This window comes from Silurus meridionalis, chromosome 27, assembly GCF_014805685.1.
Source record: "Silurus meridionalis isolate SWU-2019-XX chromosome 27, ASM1480568v1, whole genome shotgun sequence".
NCBI lineage: Eukaryota > Metazoa > Chordata > Actinopteri > Siluriformes > Siluridae > Silurus > Silurus meridionalis.
Genome location: NC_060910.1, coordinates 1241002 through 1265876, shown reverse-complemented (window position 1 = coordinate 1265876; position 24875 = coordinate 1241002). Strand labels below are relative to the sequence as shown.

The window sequence follows — 24875 nt, the reverse complement described above, 5'->3', positions numbered from 1 at the left end:
CAGGATCAAACCGACATTCTGATTGGTTTGGTGAGTCGTCACTCAATAGAATCAACCAATCAGAGGTTGATGTGGATAAGGAGGCGGGGGTAAAGTCGCGGAGAAGGAAGACACGTCGTCACGTTCCGATAGAAGGCGAGAGAGAAGCGGAGGTGAAGCGGCTGTTAATCTGCACCCCCTCGCCTGGTTCCTCCGGCCGCTCAGAGCGAACAGACCCCGGTAGAGGTGACCTGTTTCCCCGCCCCGAGGTGACGCTGGAGAGCGCGAGTGTTCCGGAATGGGTTCCCTGTTCCGGGGTGAGGAGGTGTGTTTGGCCCAGCTGTTCCTGCAGTCCGGCTCGGCTTATGAGTGCATCAGTGAACTGGGAGAACTCGGGCTGGTGGAGTTCAGAGATGTGAGAACTTTTACTCCTTTTTATAGTCAATTTATAACATTTTAAAATCATCAGTCAGTGTCTTCTGGATCATCCTGGTGTCCTAACTGTTAAAGTCTTCAGCCTGAGCAAGTTCTTCATCATCATCATCATCATCATCATCATGTATATTTTATGACTCTTATGTCACATGACGTCTGTCAATAATTTCAGACTTTCATGAAACTCTGTTTATCTTAAAGCGGCGGTATGTCGTTTCTCTAAGTGTAGTTTCATGGTATGTTCTTGCTTGTACACGTGTAGAAATGTTTTGTTAAGCAGTAGTCTACAGGATCTCATACATCTCACGAGTGCGTCCCTCACATTTCAGCAGCCTGTAGTTTATCTTCTCAAAGGACAATACTATATATATGTAAGAACTCAACATACAGACAGTAGTGTCTTAATAACTGACAACGGGTTTTCTAACACGGGTTCCACACGGAACAGACCTCACAAGGGTCCATCAGAGAAGTTGAGTCCTCGTGCTGTGAGTCAGGTGCAGAAGCTGCTTCATAAAACAGACGCATGAGTGCTGCAGCGTTGCTTTAGAGGTTGCAGAAGGTCCACTTGTCAGTGCTCCACAAGCCTGCAGGCCGTCGTCCCAGAAGGAGCTTCTTTAACGCTGCTCACAAGAAAGACCTCAAACGGTTTGCTGAAGAACAACCTGTCCAAGAGCATGAGTTACTGGAACCATGTTCTGTGGTCTGATGAGATGAAGATAAACTTGTTTGGTTTAGATGGTGTCCAGCATGTGTGGAGACGCCCTGGTGAGGAGAACCAAGAACATTGTGGCTACAGACAAGCATGGTGGTGGCAGCATCATGGTCTGGGGCTGCATGAGTGCTGCTGGTACTGTGGAGCTGCGGTTCTTTGAGGGAAACATGAATTCCATGAATTCCAACACGGACAGTAAATCTGCACTCATACAAACTGCACATTGACTAAAATATATCCAAGTTTTATTTCTATAGTAATGTCCCATGAGAAGACACTAAAATGGTTGCTGAAGTTTGAGAGGTGCACTTACTTTTGTGAGATACTCTACTTCTGTCCCTGCACTATTGAATCCTGTTTACCTTAAAGCGGCGGTATGTCACATCTCCACACCTGCCAACAGTTACAGGGTTTTATATACCGTATTTTCCGGACTATAAGCCGCTACTTTTTTTCCCACATTTTGAACCCTGTGGCTTAAACAATGAAGCGGCTAATTTATGGATTTTTCCGGGTTTTTCCCGGTTTCACAAACTTCAAACCAAAAAACTGAACCCCATAACATTAGACCAATGAAATTGCTGAACAGGTTCAGGTGAACCAATGAAACTCTTTATATTAAATCAGATGCGCTCCCACTGAATCGGGCCGCACCACATCATAAATATGGATGATGTTCCTCTGACGTTTGACCTGCCGCTCACTCGGACTGTCTACAGGAAATGTGAATCATTCGTCACGCTGAAAACAACCGGGCATGAAAACACACTTCACCTGTGTTCTGAGCTGCACGGCATCGGGAGAAAAGATTCACCGATGGTGATTTTTAAACGCACGACGATGCCAAAAGATAAACTCTCGAGAGAAATAGTTGTGAAAGGAAGGAGGAAGACAGTGAACAATGACTTTGGTAGGCTACTGTTTAGATACAAGCCGTGTAACAGACACTGTCTTTCATTAAAGCCTGTGTAAAGTTCATTAGTTTCAGTGTATAGACAGGTGCGGCTTATTTATGTTCAAAATAAAAATCTTTGTACAATTTAGTGGGTGTGGCTTATATATGGGTGTGTTTAATAGTCCGGAAATTACGGTATGTTTTTCTTAAAACAGTAGTATGTAATTCTGAATCCTCTGTCGATAGTTTCTGATTCTTTTCTAGCACTTTTAAATGCTGTTTACCTTAAAGCAGCGATATGTCACTTCTAGATGTCTTTTAATAGTTTCAGTGTTTTAGCTTGGCACTATGTAATACTCTCTTGCACTTTTTAAATATTATTTCCTTTAAAGCAGCAGTATGTAATTTTCAATTTTTTTATGTTATATTTATTATCTTTTCCCACATGGTTTCTGCTTCTGCATGTATGTGGTATTTATATTATTTAAAATTTGTAGTAATTAATCTTTTCAGGGCTCCTCCTTGTAATTTAATGTATTTTTCTTTAAAGCAGCAGTATGTAACTTTGCATACGTTTGTCAGTAGTTTCAAAATCTTTGGTTTTACTGTTACATAATATATCTCTCAATCTCTTAAAGCGGCTGTATGTTATTTTTATTGAGCGTTATCAATAGTGTCAGTTTTTCAGCTTGAGTTTTATTATACTAGTTTTCCTTAAAGCAGCAATATGTGTTTTTCTTTTTTTTTTTTATGTCAATAGTTCCACTGTCTCTTCTTGCACCTTTAAATACTTTCAAAAAAATTAACCATATTTTATATAATTGTTTATGCTCCCAGATTAGATTAAAAGTGATTTTTTTTTTTAAGTTGTAGCTCATCTCACAGTGTGTGAAATGTTACACACCGCCCCTTTAAATGTATTTCCATGTTGAGTTTTTATGCTTTAGATTAGTTGAGCAGGTGGTCGGAGTTCATGTTGATACCTACTGCCCCTTTAAACGTTGTAAAAAGGTGTTTTGGAGTATAGTAGTGTGTGATTTTCTACACGTTTTGTGTTTCAGCTCAACCCGAGTGTTAACACGTTCCAGCGCAAATTCGTCAACGAGATCAAGCGATCGGAGGAAATGGAGAGGATTCTGGGTAATGCTGTTTAAAGTGGAAATTAGTAGCTTAATGTTTTTAATAACAAAAGGTTATGCACGAATTTTGTGAAATATTCACTACCTACTGTTTACTGTCGTCCTACAGCATTTTTGAATGAGCTGTTGCTATAGAAACGATCGAGTGTTCATATCCAGCTGCCGTTAGAGAACAGCTTCTGACCAATCAGAATACAGGATTTAGGATCCGTCTGCTTTCAGGCTGCTTTGGTTACTGGAATTTCTTTAATACTTTGTGTGTGTGTGTGTGTGTGTGTGTGTGTGTGTGTGTTTTTCTCACAGGATATCTGTTGAGGGAGATCAAGAAATCAGACATCGCTCTGCCTGAGGACGAGGTGAACCCTGTGGCTCCGCTGCCCAAACATGTGATGGGAATTATGGTAGGATTACAGAGCCTCATTCTCTCTCTCTCACACACACACACACACACACACACACACGGCTCACAGGAGTGAATGTGAGTGTGTGAGAAGCACATGTGAGGCGTGATGGTTCTGGTTCTGCAGTCAAAGCTGCTTTTTGTCTCGTTTTTACTTCTTTCTTTTTCATTTTTTTCATTCCTTTGTTTTTCTTAATTTCTTTTCACAATTTCATACTTTCTTTATTTTTTTCTTTAATTCCTGTTTAATTATTTTTTCTTTCTTTCTTTCTTTCTTTACTCAATTTCATTTTCTTTTTTGTATCTGTGTGTATCTCTCACTCAGTCTGTGTGTGTGTGTGTGTGTGTGTGTGTGTGTGTGTATATCTCTCACTCATTCTCTGTGTGTGTGTGTGTGTGTGTGTGTGTGTGTGTGTTTCGTTCTCAGGAGCAGCTTCAGCGGTTGGAGCTCGAGCTCAGTGAAGTGATGAGGAACAAAGAGAAGCTGCAGAAGAATCTTCTGGAACTGACCGAGTATTTGCACATGCTGCACATCACACGCAACTTCCACTGCACTCCCGAGGTGTGTCCTGGCCCCGCTCACCGCGCTCACCATGACTCCGCCCACTAACTACCGCACTTACCACGACTCCGCCCACCAACTACCGTGCTCACCGCGACTCCGCCCACTCACTACCGCGCTCACCACGACTCCTCCCATTCACTAATGCGCTCATTACGACTCCGCCCACCAACTACTGTGCTCACTATGACCCTGCCTATTAACCACCGCGCTCACTATGGCTCCGCCCACTAACCACAGCGCACACTATGGCTCTGCCCACTAACCACCACACTCATGATCAGGAGAACAAACTTCACCACATCCCTTCTTTTCTTTTTAAACCAATCACGATTGAATTATAGTGCTCTATTTCTCCGAGAATTTCAAAGGTGTGTGTGTGTGTGTGTGTGTGTGTGTGTGTGTGTGTGTGTGTGTGTGTGTGTTGTGTAAGCAGAGGGAGCCTATGCGGGCCCAGTATGAGGAGTTTCCTTTCCTGGAAAAAGACTCAGCGATGGACTACGCCAGCATGCAGAGGCTCGGGGCCAAGCTCGGGTTAGAGTACACACACACACACACACACACACATATATACATACACATACAGACAGACACTGATCTTAGATAAAAACCCTACACATTGAGTATGAGCACAGAGTTTCATGTCTCATGCTGTGACTCTCCTCTCAGATTCTCAGGTTTTTGGCTTCATTAAGAATAAAGATAAACTGTTGCCATGGCGACTTTGAACTCATTATTAAATGCATGATAAATGATATGTCTGTCTGTCTGTCTGCCTGCCTGTTAATCTGTATTTGTCTACCTCGCATTGTTTAAAGATCAAATCAATACATTAATTTATCTATTTATTCACTACTTAAACATTTAAATCAAATAAGTCAAATTTCCATCTCATACAAACTGCACACACAATTAAATTATAGTTTATTTTATTAATAATTAAAACAATCATTAACTTACTTACAGACTAAATGTAAGATTTATTGTACATGAAATCGTCATGATAATCTCCACCATAATCTGCTCACTATAAGGAGGGAAAACTAAGGCAGTGTCATATTTATATATATATATAGTTATTTATATATATTTATTTCTATATATTTATATGTATATGTATCTTCCTGGTGCAGGTTTATCTCTGGTCTGATCCCGAGCGTGAAGATCGAGGCGTTCGAACGCATGCTGTGGCGAGTGTGTAAAGGATACACCATCCTCAGCTACGCCGAGATTGAGGAGAGTCTGAGAGACCCCAACACGGTGAGTCTCACCTGAGCTGCTCTCACACACACACACACACACACACACACACACACACACACACACCATAACTGCTTCACGCTAGATATTCATTATTCAATTACCCTGTGATGTTGATTTGCAAATATTCAAATACACTAAGGCCAAAAATATTGGGACACCTGACGTGTGTGTGTGTGTGTGTGTGTGGATATACTATATTTTTATTAATTAATAAAATAATATATTAAATATAAATAATTGATATTAATTGAATATTCATAATTATATATATATATATATATATATATATATATATATTTTTAACCGGTTATTATAAATTATTATTATTATTAAATGAGTATTAATTTTAACATTACAGTGTTGATGTAAATATTTAAGGTTTTATATTTGAAATAATTTTTCCCCTATATTGTTTGATTTTTATTTATTTATTTTTAAAAGCAGTCAGGGAGTTTTTTTTTTTTTTTCTTCATTTGTATTTTTCCCTGTTTATGTTTGGGTTTTCACAGGGCGATCCCACCCGGAGTGCCGTGTTCCTCATCTCCTACTGGGGCGATCAGATTGGACAGAAAGTGAAGAAGATCTGCGACTGGTAACGATTTCCTTTACTTTATTAAGCTATAATAAAAAACAACCCCGATTCTAAAACAGTTTGGACACTTGTGTAAAATGTCAATAAAAAAAGAATGCAATGATTTACGGATCTCAAAAACCCATATTTTATTCACATTAAACATATCAAGTGTTGAAAATGAGGAAATGTACCGTTTTAAGTAAAAAAAATAAAATAAGGGCTTTACAAAAAGTTGGGATGAAGTAAAAGTCTGGAAAAAGTGTGTTATTTAACTGAAACAGTTGGAGAAACGTGTATTAACTAACGAGGATCATTGACAGCAGGTCAGTAAGATGACGGGGTATAAACAGTGTGTGTCAGAGAGGCAGAGTGTCTCAGAAGTAAAGATGGGCGGAGCTTCACCAGTCTGTGAAACACTGCGTCTACAAACTGGGGAACAATTTCGCCATAATGTTTCTCAACATCAGATTACATAACAGTTAAAAATCATCTTTTACAAACCATATTATTATCAAAAGTCTGGAGAAATCTCTGTGCACGAGGGACATGGGCGAAAATCAATATTGGATAGCCGTGATCTTCAGGGCCTCAGGGGCCACTGCGTTTAAAACCTTCATGATTCTGTAATTGAATCACTGCATGGGCTCATTAACATCTCGCAGTTTGCAGGTCATCCACAAAACGCAGGTTAAATCTCTCTGCTCATGTAAAGGAGAAGGCATGTGTGAAACATCACCATCTTCATTTAAAATGTACTGAGGCACAGTGGAAAACTGTTATCAAAATTTTTATTTCCTTTTGGAAACCATGGACACCACGTCCTCCAGGCTAAAGAGGAGAGGGATCATCTGATTGTTATCAGAACTCAGTTAAAAATCTGCATTTCTGATGGTATGGTGGTGCATTAGTTCATGTGGAATGGGCAGCTTACACATCTGGAAAAGCTCCATCAATGTGGAAATCTGCATACAGGTTTTAGAGCAACAAATGCTTCCATCAAGAATACGTCTTTTTCAGGAAAGGCCTTGCGTATTTGAGCAAGATAATGCTAACTGCATACTGCATCTATTACAACAGCATGACTTTGTAGTAGAAGAGTCCAGGTGCTGAATTGACCAGTCTGCAGTCTAGACCTTTCACCATCTGAAAACATTTGATGCATCATGAAACGAAAAACACAACAAAGGAAACCCAGAACTGTAGAGCAGTCCTGTATCAGACACATATGGGACAAAATGCTTCTCCCAAAACTCCAGCAACTGCTCTCCTCAGTTCCCAGATGTTAATGGACAGATGTTATGCTACACAGTGGGAAACACGGCCCTGTCCCAACTTTTTTGAGACGTGATGCAGCCATCAAATTCAAAACAATCGTATTTTTCCTTGAAATGGTATATTAGTTTAAACATTTGTTTTATTGTGAATAGAGTCAACATTTTTCGAGATTTGCAAATATTTGCACTTTGTTTTTTTCTTTTTTTTACATGTTACACAGTGTCCCATATTTTTTGGAAATGGGGCTGTAAATGTATTATTAAAAAAGTCTCTGATTTTGATGTGGAGGTAAAGTTGGCTGGGAAACGTCGTCACGTTCCTATTTCCTCTTATACCTCAGAGACTTTTCTACAGTTATATCAGAGCCTAAATACAGAAAACCTTACACAATAAATCAGCACCACATTCTAACCAATCACAATCCAGAATCCTTTTTTCCCCCCAGCTACCACTGCCACCTGTACCCGTACCCAAACAGTAACGAGGAGAGGAACGACGTAGTCGAGGGTCTTCGCACTCGTATCCAGGACCTGCACACGGTGAGTTTGTTACAATACTGGTTCCTGATTGGCTGGAACCCTGTGCACTTATGACATCACACCTCTAAATCAAAGGTCGTTTCCAATTTCGTTTCCTAAGAGGATGTGATGCGTCATGTGACTGAGCTCGTGGTTGTGTGTGTGTGTGTGTGTGTGTGTGTGTGTGTGTGTGTGTGTGTGTGTGTGTGTGTGTGAGTGAAAGGGCATGCTATAGTCATATTCATTTCTTAACTTTGCATGTGATTTCTGTGAGCTCTCAAATACTTCCTTCTCTCTCTCTCTCTCTCTCTCTCTCTCTCTCTCTCACACACACACACACACACACACACACACACACACACACACACTCTTTAAAGGCATTAGTACACTGAGAGTAAAAGTTATAAGATGTATAAAAGAGGGATCTTCCTCTGTGCTTTTGACCTCATCATTGATCTTTTATACTTCTATTATAATTTCTTTCTCCCTTTTAAGATTTAAATTTTCCAGAAAATCCTTTGACTATACAAATGTCCAAAAGTATTTGGACACATCCCTTTTCACCCAGATGTGGTTCTTCTACAAACTGTTACACAAAGTCGGAGACATACAATCATATCAGATGTCTTTGGATGCAGGAGCATGAGATTTCACCTTTACTTAAACTTGGAGACCCAAACCAGCTCCAGCATGGCAATGGCAGTGCACAAGGCCAGCTCCATGAAGATCTGCTTTCCGTGGTTTGGAGCGGAAGATCTTCTGCTGTGGAGCTCCAACCCTATTGAACACCTTTGAGTTGAATATGTACACTGACTGCACCCCAGGAACCTCCTCACCTTCTCACCTCCATCACTACCTGACTTTACTAACACACATGTAGCTGAATGAATTCTCACAAACTCTAGTGGAACATCTTCCCAGAAGAGTGGAGATTATTATATCAGCAAAGGGAGACTGGATGTGGAATGGGATGGTCAAAAAGATTCAGATAAGAATCCTATCCTGAGGTGTCCACAAACAGTTGGTGATATACAGGGAGTGCAGAATTATTAGGCAAGTTGTATTTTTGAGGATTAATTTTATTTGAGGATTTAATTTGAACAACAACCATGTTCTCAATGAACACAAAAAACTCATTAATATCAAAGCTGAATATTTTTGGAAGTAGTTTTTAGTTTTAGCTATTTTAGGGGGATATCTGTGTGTGCAGGTGACTATTACTGTGCATAATTATTAGGCAACTTAACAAAAAACAAATTTATACCCATTTCAATTATTTATTTTTACCAGTGAAACCAATATAACATCTCAACATTCACAAATATACATTTCTGACATTCAAAACCAAACAAAACAAATCAGTGACCAATATAGCCACCTTTCTTTGCAAGGACACTCAAAAGCCTGCCATCCATGGATTCTGTCAGTGTTTTGATCTGTTCACCATCAACATTGCGTGCAGCAGCAACCACAGCCTCCCAGACACTGTTCAGAGAGGTGTACTGTTTTCCTCCTTGTAAATCGCACATTTGATGATGGACCACAGGTTCTCAATGGGGTTCAGATCAGGTGAACAAGGAGGCCATATCATTAGATTTTCTTCTTTTATACCCTTTCTTGCCAGCCACGCTGTGGAGTACTTGGACGTGTGTGATGGAGCATTGTCCTGCATGAAAATCATGTTTTTCTTGAAGGATGCAGACTTCTTCCTGTACCACTGCTTGAAGAAGGTGTCTTCCAGAAACTGGCAGTAGGACTGGGAGTTCAGCTTGACTCCATCCTCAACCCGAAAAGGCCCCACAAGCTCATCTTTGATGATACCAGCCCAAACCAGTACTCCACCTCCACCTTGCTGGCGTCTGAGTCGGACTGGAGCTCTCTGCCCTTTACCAATCCAGCCACGGGCCCATCCATCTGGCCCATCAAGACTCACTCTCATTTCATCAGTCCATAAAACCTTAGAAAATCAGTCTTGAGATATTTCTTGGCCCAGTCTTGACGTTTCAGCTTGTGTGTCTTGTTCAGTGGTGGTCGACTTTCTGCCTTTCTTACCTTGGCCATGTCTCTGAGTATTGCACACCTTGTGCTTTTGGGCACTCAGTGATGTTGCAGCTCTGAAATATGGCCAAACTGGTGGCAAGTGGCATCTTGGCAGCTGCACGCTTGACTTTTCTCAGTTCACGGGCAGTTATTTTGCGCCTTGGTTTTCCACACGCTTCTTGCGACCCTGTTGACTATTTTGAATGAAACGCTTGATTGTTCGATGATCACGCTCAGAAGCTTGGCTATTTTAAGACTGCTGCATCCCTCTGCAATATATCTCACTATTTTTGACTTTTCTGAGCCTGTCAAGTCCTTCTTTTGACCCATTTTGCCAAAGGAAAGGAAGTTGCCTAATAATTATGCACACCTGATATAGGGTGTTGATGTCATTAGACCACACCCCTTCTCATTACAGAGATGCACATCACCTAATATGCTTAATTGGTAGTAGGCTTTCCAGCCTATACAGCTTGGAGTAAGACAACATGCATAACGAGGATGATGTGGTCAAAATACTCATTTGCCTAATAATTCTGCACTCCCTGTAATGTATATGCTTATAACCTGAATGATTCCAGAACTTTCCTTTCTTTCTTGTAGGTTCTGTACCGGACAGAGGACTACCTGAGGCAGGTGTTAAACAGGGCCTCGGAGTCGGTGTACACATGGGTGATCCAGGTGAAAAAGATGAAAGCCATCTACCACATCCTCAACCTGTGCAGCTTCGACGTCACTAACAAGTGTCTGATCGCGGAGGTCTGGTGCCCCGTTAACGACCTACCTGCCCTGCGGAGGGCGCTGGAGGACAGCTCGGTGAGTTATAAAAGGGAAATGGGATTTGAAACTTGAGACCAATTAGTTCTGACTCATAAAATCGGAACTGTGTGTGTGTGGAGACAAATATATGCAGATTGTGTTTTTATTTTATATATACACACACACACACACACACACACACACACACTTTCCTTACAATAAAATTTCAAGCCATTTGTTTGCTCGTTTCTATGAAGACTTTTATATAGAATTGGGAACAGCTTTTTTTAAACACATTTTTGTGATGTCACAACTTTGGACCAATCAAGACAGAGGATGTAAACTTGCTACTTTTGTTTGTTATTATATCTATATATTAATTATTATTTATTTTATTGTTCATATTTTTTTTTTTTTATAGCTTTTAGTATATTAGAATTTTTTTAATATTTGTTTATTTTACAGTTGCTATGGTAATCAGGGCATGTGGGTAATTTTAATTTTGTAGGCAGTTTGTTATTGTTGTTAATATACAGAATAATAAAATCATATGTTCAAATTTAATTGTAAATGGAATAAAAGGAGTCTAAAATCTTTAGGAAGATGTGGATGTGTTATTACTGTAAATATCTACGTCTGTGTGTGTGTGTATATAACCGTAGATTTATATAGTAGTTTAATTACACTTATGTCGTGTTTTTATAATTGATGAATAATTAATATATTAAATAGCACATGGAGTAAATGGTTGATATTGGAATATATTGAATTAAAAAAAAAATAATTTAAGTCAAGTTTTGGGTAATATTTGTGAGAGATGGTCAAAAGAAAACAATATTACATTTATTTTCTTTATCATTTTTTTTAAATTGTAAGGCAGATTTAGGAGCCCTCTCATTGGTCTGTTCTCTTGCATGTGACTGTGACTCATTTTGACTGCATTTCTTTTTTATCTTAGAGAAAAAGTGCCGCAACTGTTCCTTCGTTCGTCAATCGCATCCCCAGTAACGACACTCCGCCCACGCTCATACGCACCAATAAGTTCACCTCCGGATTCCAGAATATAGTGGATGCCTATGGAGTGGGCTGCTACAGGGAGGTGAACCCAGGTGGGTCAGGGGACAGGTGATCACCAGGTGGGAGGAGAAGAAGGAGAAAAAAAACAGCAAAACAAACGCAAACCAATGTGGCTGCTGTTTCTATTGATGTGCAAATTGTTTTGTTGAAGCTGTTGGGAATTTCCACAGAAGACAAGAAGATTATAAAGAGTGATTATTATAATATCAGATATACACTAAGACCAAAAGTTTGTGGACACCTGACCATAAGATTGCTATATGCTTTTTTTTTTTTGAAAATCCCATTCCACATGTGCTGTTCTAGTAACCTCCACTCCTCTGGGAAGATGTTCCACTAGATTTTGTGGAGATTCTTTCAGCTGTTAGTAAAGTCAGGTAGTGATGTAGGTGAGGTGAGGAGGTCTGGGGAGCAGTCAGGGTTCACATTCATATCTCCAAAAGGGTCAGAGCTTTATAGCAGGAGATCTTCTATACACTTCCAACCCATGGAAAGCGGATCTTCATGGAGCTGGCTTTGTGCACAGGGGTACAGGTGTAAAGACGTCCCAAACAATTGTGTGCCTTTGACTTTGCTTTAACAGTCTGGTGAAGAAGCACATGTGGGTGGAAAAGTTGGGCGTCCCAATACTTTTGGCCTACGGTGTATATCATGTAATAGATATAAAATCAGGATTCTTTATGGCAGGTGAGATCAAGTTTACGACATCAGGATGTCCTGCTTTACACTGTAGTCAAGTCCACCTGAGGGAGGAATATATTGTTTTATAGGTATTCACTTGGTGGCCCTCAAAGGTCTGATGAAGAAAGTGAGAAGTTGACCACGTTGCCTTACAAAATTTGGCAGCAGGTTTCAAGATTTTTGTTTGAAAGTTCTCAGACTTAGGAAACATTTCTGATTCTGTTCTCCTTTACCTGGTTCATCTCCTAAAGTAGTTACAGATCCAGGTTCAGGTGATGCTGTCGATCCTCATGTCTTCGTTTCTCTCGCAGCTCCGTTCACCATCATCACGTTCCCCTTCCTGTTTGCTGTGATGTTCGGAGACTTCGGCCACGGCCTTATCATGTTCCTTTTCGCCTTATGGATGGTTCTGTACGAGAAGGACCGCAAACTGAAGAAAACCAGGAACGAGGTGCGTCAGATTGGTTTCGGGTTTTCAGGGTGTAATGATGCGTGAAATCACTCGTTGCATCCATAATTCTCATCTCAGAACACACAACACATCAGTAACTACAACCGGAGAAGACCAGGAGAAGAATCTTGTTCCTCCAGTCCTGTCAGGGGAAAAAAGAACCTCTGATGTGATGTTCATGCTGAGATGCTTTTCTGCACACCACTGTTGTAACGAGTGATTTATAAATGACCTCATTGTTTCCTCTTTCCTTTCGTTTCAGATCTGGAACACGTTTTTTGAGGGACGCTACATCATTCTGATGATGGGGATTTTCTCAGTGTACACCGGGTTCATCTATAACGACTGTTTCTCCAAGTCGCTGAACCTCTTCGGCTCCGGGTGGAACGTCACAGCCATGTTCGACAGCGGAGTCTGGGAGTGAGATTCCTACTTCAAACTAAATCAATAAAATAATAAAGATTTAAACAAACAAACAATTTTATTCATTAAAAAAAAACGTATTTTTCTTCACATTTTTAGGTTGGTTTTGTTTATTTTTAAAATTTTTATTTAGCTTTTATATTCAGAAATATTTTTAATTTCCATTAAGAATTAAAATAAAAAGGATTACGATAAAACAGTAAAATTCTTTCTTTTTTTTTAACCAGTATAATTTAACAAATAAACATCATTGTGACGGATTGAAATGGAAGTAATTAGCAGTAAAAATTTTTATTTTTTTTTTATTTTTTTGGTTTAATAAATCTTTCTGTGCTATTTTTAATTTAGAAACAATTTTATAGATTATAAAAATTGGATTATGTATTTATTTTTTTTTATTACATATTTGTATTTATTATATTTTCAAGTATATTATGTAACTTATTTAAATGTTTAATTAGAATATATATATATTATTACAGTTCTTTTAGGCCATTTTATTAATAATTATACACAAGCAAACAAAAACTTAGTTTATTTATTAATTTTTATTTTGTGTTAGTTGTTATTGTTATTTGACTTTATTTTCACATGGTTTCCTGTAGTTTTGTTGTAACTCTCAGTGGTACAGTGGGTTATGGTGCAAGTTCCATGTTGCTAATTGTCATTTTGTTGTTTCAGCAACAATACGGTTCGCTTCAACAGCTTCCTCACACTCGACCCCAACGTGTCCAACGTCTTTATCGGCCCGTACCCTTTCGGCATCGATCCGGTAAGTCTCGCTGTGTTCTCCCTTTTATTACTACTGTTCATTCTCCTGAACCACATAGAATACTACAGCAACACCTCAACACCTGACCACCACATAGAATACTACAGCAACACCTCAACACCTGACCACCACATAGAATACTACAGCAACACCTCAACACCTGACAACCACATAAAATACTACAGCAACACCTCAACACCTGACCACCACATAAAATACTACAGCAACACCTCAACACCTGACGACCACATAAAATACTACAGTAACACCTCAACACCTGACCACCACATAGAATACTACAGCAACACCTCAACACCTGACCACCACATAGAATACTACAGCAACACCTCAACACCTGACCACCACATAGAATACTACAGCAACACCTCAACACCTGACCACCACATAGAATACTACAGCAACACCTCAACACCTGACCACCACATAGAATACTACAGCAACACCTCAACACCTGACGACCCCATAGAATACTACAGCAACACCTCAACACCTGACCACCACATAGAATACTACAGCAACACCTCAACACCTGACGACCCCATAGAATACTACAGCAACACCTCAACACCTGACCACCACATAAAATACTACAGCAACACCTCAACACCTGACGACCTCATAGAATACTACAGCAACACCTCAACACCTGACCACCACATAAAATACTACAGCAACACCTCAACACCTGACCACCACATAGAATACTACAGCAACACCTCAACACCTGACGACCACATAAAATACTACATCAACACCTCAACACCTGACGACCTCATAGAATACTACAGCAACACCTCAACACCTGACCACCACATAGAATACTACAGCAACACCTCAACACCTGGCGACCACATAGAATACTACAGCAACACCTCAACACCTGACCACCACATAGAATACTACAGCAACACCTCAACACCTGACGACCCCATAGAATACTACAGCAACACCTCAACACCTGACCACCACATAGAATACTACAGCAACACCTCAACACCTGACCACCACATAGAATACTACAGCAACACCTCAACACCTGACCACCACATAAAATACTACAGCAACACCTCAACACCTGACGACCACATAGAATACTACAGCAACACCTCAACACCTGACCACCACATAAAATACTACAGCAACACCTCAACACCTGACCACCACATAGAATACTACAGCAACACCTCAACACCTGACGACCACATAAAATACTACAGCAACACCTCAACACCTGACCACCACATAAAATACTACAGCAACACCTCAACACCTGACGACCTCATAGAATACTACAGCAACACCTCAACACCTGACCACCACATAAAATACTACAGCAACACCTCAACACCTGACCACCACATAGAATACTACAGCAACACCTCAACACCTGACGACCACATAAAATACTACAGCAACACCTCAACACCTGACGACCCCATAGAATACTACAGCAACACCTCAACACCTGACCACCACATAGAATACTACAGCAACACCTCAACACCTGACGACCACATAGAATACTACAGCAACACCTCAACACCTGACCACCACATAGAACATGTGATACATCTGTCGATCTGTCTATTTATCCATTATAGATTTGGAACCTGGCATCAAACCGGCTCACGTTCCTGAACTCTTATAAGATGAAGATGTCAGTGATTCTGGGAATCGCCCACATGTGCTTCGGCATCGTCCTGGGCGTCTTCAACCACCTGTGAGTCTCTTAAACACCTTTACACCACAACACTGCTGATTTCTCTCCTAAATACAGACAGAGATACAGACAGAGATACAGACAGAGATACAGACAGAGATACAGACAGAGATACAGACAGACAGACACAGACACACAGACACACAGACACACAGACAGACAGACAGACAGACAGAGATACAGACAGACAGACAGACAGACAGAGATACAGACACACACAGACAGACAGACAGACACAGACACACACAGACACACACAGACACACACAGACACACACAGACACACACAGACACACACACAGACACAGACACAGACACACAGACACAGACACAGACACAGACAGACAGACACAGACACACACACAGACAGACACAGACACACACACAGACACAGACACACACAGACACAGACACAGACACACACAGACAGACACAGACACACACACACACACACACACAGACACAGACACACACAGACAGACACAGACACACACACAGACAGACACACACACAGACACAGACACACAGACAGACACAGACACACACAGACAGACACACACAGACAGACACAGACACACACAGACAGACAGACACACAGACAGACACACACAGACAGACACAGACACACACACAGACAGACAGACACACACAGACAGACAGACACACACAGACAGACACACACACAGACACACACAGACAGAAAGTAAGAAAGAATGAACTTTGTCATTGTATAGTGCAGGTACACAGCAATAAAATACACTTTAACATCTACCAGATGTGGAAATAGTAGCAATTGTGCAAATTGACACATGCAGATAAATATGTAAATATATGTACAGTATGTAATATATAATGTGTGTGTGTAAACATGGAATGATGTCTAGACACTGTTGAAAAGAACAAGTAAATAGTTACAGTACAGTATGTGTAGAGGAGTATACAAATACTACATGCACATTGTAAGTGTAATTCTACAGTGTTTATACAGTGATCTCATGGTGTAGTGTAGAGTTCAGTAATGTGATGGTGATGGTGAAGATGAAGGTGATGGTGGATGGAAGAAAAGCCGTCACTGAACCTGCTGGTTCTGGTGTGTATGTTCCTGTATCTCCTTCTTGATGGAAGGAGGATAAACAGTTTGTGACTGGGAGGTGAAGTGTCTTTGATAATGTTGTGAGCTCTACACAGACATCTGCTGTGGTGAAGGTGTTCCGTGGCAGGTAGTTGGTGCCTGTGATGTGTTTAGTGGTTTTTCACCAGCCTTTGCAGGGCTTTGTGTTCACACACTGACACACTGGAGTAGAATACAGTGTTGGAGTTGGTCAGGGTGTGTTTAGTAACACCACCCGTTCCACTCCTGACACTTTTGTTAATTAGATAATGAGCTGATCATGTTAACGATGTTGTTTCTCATTCCATAACGAAACTCTCAGACACTTCAGGAGGAAGTTCAACCTTTACTTGGTCTTCTTGCCCGAGCTCCTCTTCCTGCTCTGTCTCTTCGGCTACCTGGTCTTCATGATCATCTACAAGTGGTTGTCCTTCACGGCGCGTGACTCTCAGCGTGCTCCCAGCATCCTTATTCACTTTATTAACATGTTCCTCATGCAGGGAGGCCCGGGACAGCCGCTCTACACGGGACAGGTGAGAGACGGGGACGTAGACAGGGTTCTATCAGAGGGAGGGGAAGATGAAGACTAAGGGGATTTTTGTTTCATACAGACCTTCAGGAGGTCACCACATGTTTATTAAGTGTTTGAATATTTTCTGACTGTGTGTGTGTGTGTGTGTGTGTGTGTGTGTGTGTGTGTGTGTGTGTGTGTGTGTGTATCTATCCCAGAGAGGACTTCAGGTGTTCCTGTTGCTCATCGCTCTTCTCAGTGTTCCTGTGCTGCTGTTGGGGAAGCCGCTCCACCTCTACTGGCTTCATAAGGGCAGAAATCGCTTGAGCATGTACCGGGTGAGAGAGTGTGGGTGTGGGTGTGTGTATTTATGTCCAATATACTGGTCCTCAAGTTACAACGGTTTGATTTACAATGTTAGGATTCGCGAAGCAGGCAAACATAGCTTTCATTCTTTAAGACTCCTGGGTAGGCTACACCAGGTCTACACCAGGTCACGACTTCTGATATTTTCAGGTCACAATGGGCTTCTCGGAACACATCTCTGTCGTAAATCGAGGAGCTACCTGTTTTTACTTATACGTGTTTTTCGTGGTCTTGTCAAGTTGTGCAGTTTTTAGGTGGATTTTGGCGACCTCTCTGGTAAGAAAGTGTAATTGCAGGAGAAGACACTGTAGGACACTATAGCTTTAATGATTAGACGTTATTCACAGGGTTACCAGCGTGTACGCCGCAGCAGCGACGAAGAGATCTCGTTGATGCGAGCCCAAGATCTAGAGGAAGGCACCAGCCTGGACAGTCACTCCAGCAGTTCTGACAGCCAATCAGAAGAGGTAAACCTCTGAATGGTTCACAGCTCAGGAACCGTCAACAATCATAAATTCCGTTTATTTTTTTTTCTTCATCCAGTTTGACTTTGCGGACGTCTTACTGCACCAGTCCATACATACCATCGAGCACTGCCTAGGCTGCATCTCCAACACCGCGTCCTACCTCCGACTGTGGGCCCTGAGCCTGGCGCATGCACGTGAGTCCACATCAAGTTTGTCACCTGAGATCCTTTTTTTTTTTTTTTACAAGATAGCGTTATGTATGGAGCTCCAGGTTCTCTGGGTTCTTGTGTGTGTGGATCCTTCTGAGATGTTTTAGAGTTGATGTTCTTACCTGTGTGTGTGTGTGTGTGTGTGTGTTCAGAGCTGTCGGAGGTGCTGTGGGCGATGGTGATGCGTGTGGGTTTGCGTGTGGATAACGGAGTTGGAGTTCTCCTCCTTGTCCCCGTCTTCTGTTTCTTTGCCGTCCTGACTGTCTCCATCCTGCTAGTGATGGAGGGACTTTCTGCTTTCCTACACGCGCTGCGTCTGCACTGGTCTGTAAAGTCCACACTCAGTAACTAATACAACAACAACAACAACAACAACAGATCTAAGAACAAGAAGTTAAATCTCTCTGTATTTTTCTCTCTCTCTCTCTCTCTCTCTCTCTCTCTCTCTCTCTCTCTCTCTCTCTCTCTCTCAGGGTGGAGTTTCAGAATAAATTTTACAGCGGTGCTGGAACCAAGTTTTCTCCGTTTGCCTTCTGTCTCCTCCACCTGAGTTTTGAGAGCGAGGGTCTGCTCTGAACACTGTGATTCTTCGTTGTGGATCAGATCTGAATGTGGATTCTGTACAACCTTCTCCTTTTACTGTGTGTATTTATAAAGTGTTGCACTGACTGCCTTACACCTCCAATCAAACCCCGAGACTGTGATCCAACTTTCCTCAAATTTATTTCACTTACCACCTTCTGACCTCCTCCATCTTCTCTCTCTCTCTCTCTCTCTCTCTCTCTCTCTCTCTCTCTCTCTCTCTCTCTCCCTCTGTCTCTCTCTCTCTCTCTTTCTCTATCTCTCACTCTTTCTTTCCCCATCCTCTCTCTCTCTTTCTCTCTCTATCCAGTTTTCCATCTGTCTGTCCCTGAAAACTCCATCATTAATTTTAATATATACTTTTATAAAAAAAAAAAAAAAAAACTGCAGCTGGATTACAGATGTGATTCAGATGTTAAGAAAAAAAAAACTGTCCTGCTGAAGGAAAGAATATATATGTATTTTACAGCCAGAAGTGGGAGGAGTCTCGAGGTGCACACTGATGACATCAGGTTTCAGTGATTTGTGTAAAAAGAAAAGCGGTGATCTTTTGAACACTGCAAACTTTTTACATTATAATTTCCTTCCACCAGTGAAAGACACCGATTTCAGCTCTCGTTATGAGATTCATTCGAGAGATAGGTAATAAATAAATAAATAAATAACACACTAGACATTTCTGTCAGAACTTTACAATGTTCTCACTTTTTCGAGTGGCTATAATTGTGTGAATAGTGTTGCTAGGCAACAGGGAACCGGCCAAATTTAGCGACGTGTTCGTCGTTTAGAATCGTTAACAAGAAACACCCTTTTTTTTTTTTTTAAGATTTGAACCTCATGTGGTCTGTTTTTCTCCAGAACCAACTTTCAGACACTATTGTATTTTATTTTCTTTCCTCATGAGGGTTCGGGGCTCGGGGGGCATGTCGGGGGAGGGGTTCAGACATGCTTTGGTCAACTAGACTAGAAAAAGTTCCTCTTCTGTGGTAGAAATGACACGTAATATTTGTAAGAGTTTAAATTTCGGGTAAAAATGTCTTTAAAAAAGCCCTAAAAAGTTGTTGATCTGAATTTGTTAGCCAATCAGTAATTATATCCTTAACCATGACATCATAAAAAAAAAATTTCCTTAAATATTTTAGAACATTTCACTGTCTACTCTTTCTTTTTTGGGTCAGGAAGTATTAACACGAAAATATTAATAAGCCTAAATTTTTTTTTTTTTTTTTGGGGGGGGGGATTTTGCTCCATTCCAGATTTTTAGATTATTTATTGAATGTAATTAGAGTTTTACCTCTGGCTCTGTTGTACAGTCTTATGTTTATTTGAAATCACATACTTTCTGGTCTTTATGGAATTTTTTCCTTTTTTTTTCTTTCTTTCTTTTTCAAATCTTGAATCTGATACATTTTGAAAATAAATGATCTATTTTCTGGGAAAAAGTCTTTTTTTTTCTTTTTTTTATCTTGAATTTTTAAATTGAGATAAAATCCTAAAAATGTAAACTTTATTTTGTCTAAAAACAAAAAAATTAAACAATAGAATCAGTAGAATCTTTAAATTCTTTGTTGCTGTGACTTTTTATTTGTAAAAATAAAAAAGAATGTTGTAAAATCTGAAACCCACTTCACAATGAAGCACAGTTTCCTGTGAAGAAGGATGAAACCTGTAGTTCAGGGATGGAGAAGATGGAACGTGGTGTTTGGGAGATTGAACCAGGGTAGGAGACCTGCATGCTGGAGAAGTTCTGTAGGAGATCATCAGATCGATTGGTGGAAGAATTTCACTACAGCTTCTGTCCACTAACTCCATGCAATCAACTTCAGAGTGGGGTATTTACCCCGTACTTACAGTTACACTCAGTTTGACCACATGAATACATAAATAAATGGATTAAACAATAGATATTTAGATTGATGGATATTTGAATACATAAACAGGTATTTGGATAGATGAATAATTAGTGAACATTTAAATATGTCAGTTGATGGATGGATGGATGGATGAATGGGTAGGTGGAAGTAGGGATGGGTTGATAGATAAATGAATGGATGGATAGTTAAATACATAAACAGATAATTTGATTGCTGGTTGGTGAATATTAAAATGCATCAATTGATGGATGGGTGATTTGGAGGACAGCTAGATGGTTGGTAAATGGATGGATGGATGAATGGATGCATTAAGGGGTGAGTGGAGGAATTAATGGATATCTACATATAGAGGTATATGGATAGAGGTACAGATGGATGGATCACGCTGTGTGCCCCAACCCTAGACTCAGACCTAACATGGGACACCAGTGGAGAGTCTGTTTGGGGAAGATGTGGACCTCCTCCATGTTACCTGGTACAAGTAACTTTGCAGGTAGAAAGCAAACCATTTCCATGCTACTCCACAGATACAGAAGCTCCTGAGGATAGACTTTTTGGGTTTTTTTGGTTTAGAGTCTTGCGGTTGACTGTGTCAAATGCTACTGAAATGTCCAGGAGGATGAGGACAGGTAACAGCTTGGCTGATTGAGCAGCATGCAGTTTCTCAGAAACAGACAAAAGGGCCGTCTCTGTGGAATGTGGCGCTTTGAAGCAGACTGGTTCGGATCATGGAGATTGTTCGGTGAGAGATAAACAGACAGTTGGTTAAATGCAGTGCGTTCCAGAGATTTTGAAGTGCTAATGGTCTGTAGATATTGATGTCTAATAGATCCAGAGCAGGTTTCTTCAAAATAGAATAAAACTCACTTTCTTGAAGGTAGTTGGCACATGGCCAGATGTTAAGGACCTCTGAAGTATAGTTGAAGGAATTGGATCCAGAGGGCAGCTGGTGGGATTGCAAGATTGGATGACTTGCAGTATCTCATCATCTGCTATTTTTGAGAAGCTTGACAATGAAGGAGTAAAGAACTGTGTGGTGTAGTCATTGTTGGGGAGAAAGTAAAGGTCTGGCAGATTTCCTCAATATTCTTATCATAGAAAGAGGCAAAGTCTTCAGCAGTCAGAGATTATTATTTTTTTTACACCACATTTACACTCAACATGCGCGATATTTATTTAGAAGCAATATTCATTTAACACTGTTGAAAAGTGGCGTCATCTGGTGGTCAGAAGCCTTAATTACAGCTGGAAAATCCCAGCCTGTGGAACGCAGTCATCAGCAGCTCCTCATCCTCAGCAGTGTGAGACTTTAAACTACAGACTGCTTCAGCATTTTACCAGCATCTAATTTACAGTGAACTTCTCCTCTATTTTAATATCAGTTCTATATTTTACACTTTCATTCATTTCAATTATTAGTTGTAAAATGATCTCATTTTTGAGGGACCTGGAATTCGGTTTATTGTGTTGGATAAAGCAGCAGTAGAGTTTGGATTATTGGTGTTAGGTTTATTCGAGTATTAGAGATTTATTAGGGTTAATGGGGTTGGTGTTGATGTTCTGGGGTCTGGTTCGTGTCTTTAGTTTATTCAATCATAAAGAAATACAGAAAATCTGTTATTTCTGGAGGACAATTTCAGGTACCTGATAAAACATTATGCCGATTTTTGAGCTCAGTGCTGTTTTTTCAGGTTTAAAGAGTAAAAATATGGTAACGCTTCACGATTTTGCGTGTCATCCTTGCGCAGGGGCCATGCTAATCTTCTCTGTATCGTTCCAATTTTAGTATATGTGCTGCCGTAGCAAGCACAAACACACCGCCTGAACGAGCGCTATAAGTAGTGCGGCTCCTCACAACCTTTCCGGATCATGGTGAAGAGAAAAAAAAATAAATAAAAGAAAAGAAATAAAACACCGGTTTTTCCTTCAGGAGATTTACACTGAATTCACTCACAGACTATATGCCATTTAAAGATGTACTAATAACCCGTAACACTTACTATTTTATACTTTTATAATCTGCAGTGTCAGACTGCAGCGGTGCATGCTGGGAGTATGGAAATACGAGCAGTTCCTGGCGTGTGATTGGCACACACTGGTGATTACGTCATCACACAGACAGCCAATCAGAACACCAGGAACTGCTCAAATTTCCATACTCCCAGCATGCACCTCTGCAGTTTCGTACACAAGATAAAACGTATAAAATATGTAGTGTTTCTTCGTTTCTTTGAGGAATTAGTACAAATCTAAACTGCATATAATCTGTCAGTGCATTTAAGTCAGTTCTCCGGAAGGAGAAGTGTTTTGTTTGTTATTTTTTCTCCTCACCATGATCCGGAAAGGTTGTGAGGAGCCGCAGTACATATAGCGTTTGTTCAGGCGGTGTGTTTGTGCTTGCTACGGCAGCACATATACTAAAATTGGAACGATACAGAGAAGATTAGCATGGCCCCTGCGCAAGGATGACACGCAAAATCGTGAAGCGTTACCATATTTTTGGACCACCTTTGTTCTGAATTTGATTCATGATTCAAGAAATTCTCACATCTCTCACCTTCAAATTACAGTATACGTTTTTTATGTGCATTATAATGCACACAGCATTGCACATATATTTTTACAAAAAACCCCACGACAGGGTGGAGAGAGGAGTTGTGGTATTGTATGAGGAAGTCTGGTGTGTCGGAGAAGTACAGTATGTGAGGGTGGTGCAGGACATGTATGAGGACAGTGTGACAGCAGTGAAGTGTGCAGTAGGAATGACAGACTGGGTTAAGGTGGAGGTTGGACTGCATCAAGGATCGGCTCTGAGCCCTTTCCTGTTTGCAGTGGTGATGGACTATACTAGTGGACTATAATGTTTGCGGATGATATTGTGTTTTGAGGTGGGAGCAGGTTGAGTGCAGGCAGGGTGGAGTGGGTGGAGAAGAGTGACAGGAGTGATTTGTGATAGAAGCGTATCTGTGAGAGTGAAAGGGAAAGTTTATAGGACTGTGGTGAGACCTGAGATGTTGTATGGATTAGAGACAGTGTCATTGAGTAAAAGACAGGAGGTGGAGATGGAGGTAGCAGAGCTGAAGATGTTGAGATGTTCATTGGGAGTGACGACGATGGACAGGATTAGAAAAGAGTATATTAGAGGGACAGTGCATGTAGGACGTTTTGGAGACAAGGTGAGGGGGGGTGTGATTGAGATGGTTTGGACATGTTCAGAGGAGGGACATGGGGTATATCAGTAGGAGAATGCTGAGGATGGAGCCACCAGGAAGGAGGAAAAGAGGAAGATCAAGGAGGAGGTTTATGGATGTGGTGAGGGAAGACATGCAGGTAGTTGGTGTGAAAGAGGCAGATGTAGAGGACAGGGGGGTATGAAGACGGATGATCCGCTGTGGCGCCCCCTGATGGAAGAAGCCCAAAAGAAGAAGAAGAAGAATTTACCATATTTTTAGTCTCACTGAAAATATAGTTTTTTATGTGCAATATAATGCACACAGTGTTACACATTTAGTGTGTGAAGTGTAGAGTTGCAGTTCAACTTTATAAACGTCTCATCCACAAATTTACCAAACCTGAACATTTATTAAGATGAGTCAAAAGTTCAGTTTAAAATCTGCTATAGAGCACAAGATAGATAGATAGATAGATAGATAGATAGATAGATAGATAGATAGATAGATAGATAGATAGATAGATAGATATATTTAGACATAAGTGAACTATTAAAATATTGAGGCATTGCACATTCCAAGTTTGTATACTAATTGTGGTTGGGAATAAATAAATAAATAAATAAATAAATAAATAAATAAATAAATAAATAAATAAATAAATAAATAAATATGAAGCAGAAGTCTGTGATGTGTACGCACACGATGAGAGGGACGTGGGGGAAGAGACGGTGTCATCGGTGCCAATCAGAACGCCAGGATCTGCTCGAATTTACATACTCCCAGCATGCACCGCGGCAGTCGGACACTGCAGATGATAAAATTATAAAATAGGAAGTGTTACACGGGTTATTTGGGTTATTAGTACATCTGTAAACGGCATATGT

The 24875-nt window shown here is 40.6% G+C and overlaps 1 protein-coding gene and 2 non-coding genes across 4 annotated transcripts; 2 read left to right on the top strand and 1 right to left on the bottom strand.

Moving 5' to 3' along the window:
• Window positions 1-74: 74 nt before the first annotated feature.
• On the top strand, window positions 75-19618 carry atp6v0a2b (ATPase H+ transporting V0 subunit a2b). 2 transcript variants are annotated; one of them, XM_046841321.1, is made up of 20 exons: window positions 75-394; window positions 3086-3164; window positions 3467-3564; window positions 3991-4125; window positions 4562-4659; window positions 5259-5385; window positions 5898-5980; window positions 7683-7776; window positions 10399-10611; window positions 11513-11663; window positions 12624-12763; window positions 13026-13183; window positions 13868-13958; window positions 15581-15699; window positions 17132-17342; window positions 17539-17658; window positions 18034-18153; window positions 18230-18347; window positions 18515-18686; window positions 18836-19618. In XM_046841321.1, the coding sequence occupies exons 1-20, from the start codon at window positions 278-280 to the stop codon at window positions 18936-18938; spliced, it is 2547 nt and encodes an 848-aa protein (XP_046697277.1). In that variant the 5' UTR covers window positions 75-277; the 3' UTR covers window positions 18939-19618. The 2 variants fall into 2 exon arrangements, with proteins under 2 accessions (XP_046697277.1, XP_046697276.1); XM_046841320.1 differs by having other exon boundaries at window positions 4559-4659.
• Window positions 19619-22521: 2903 nt separating this feature from the next.
• On the bottom strand, window positions 22522-22628 carry LOC124381063. Its single transcript, XR_006924778.1, has one exon. It is a non-coding gene; the product is annotated as a U6 spliceosomal RNA (small nuclear RNA).
• A 583-nt stretch (window positions 22629-23211) lies between these two features.
• On the top strand, window positions 23212-23318 carry LOC124381062. Its single transcript, XR_006924777.1, has one exon. It is a non-coding gene; the product is annotated as a U6 spliceosomal RNA (small nuclear RNA).
• Window positions 23319-24875: the final 1557 nt, after the last annotated feature.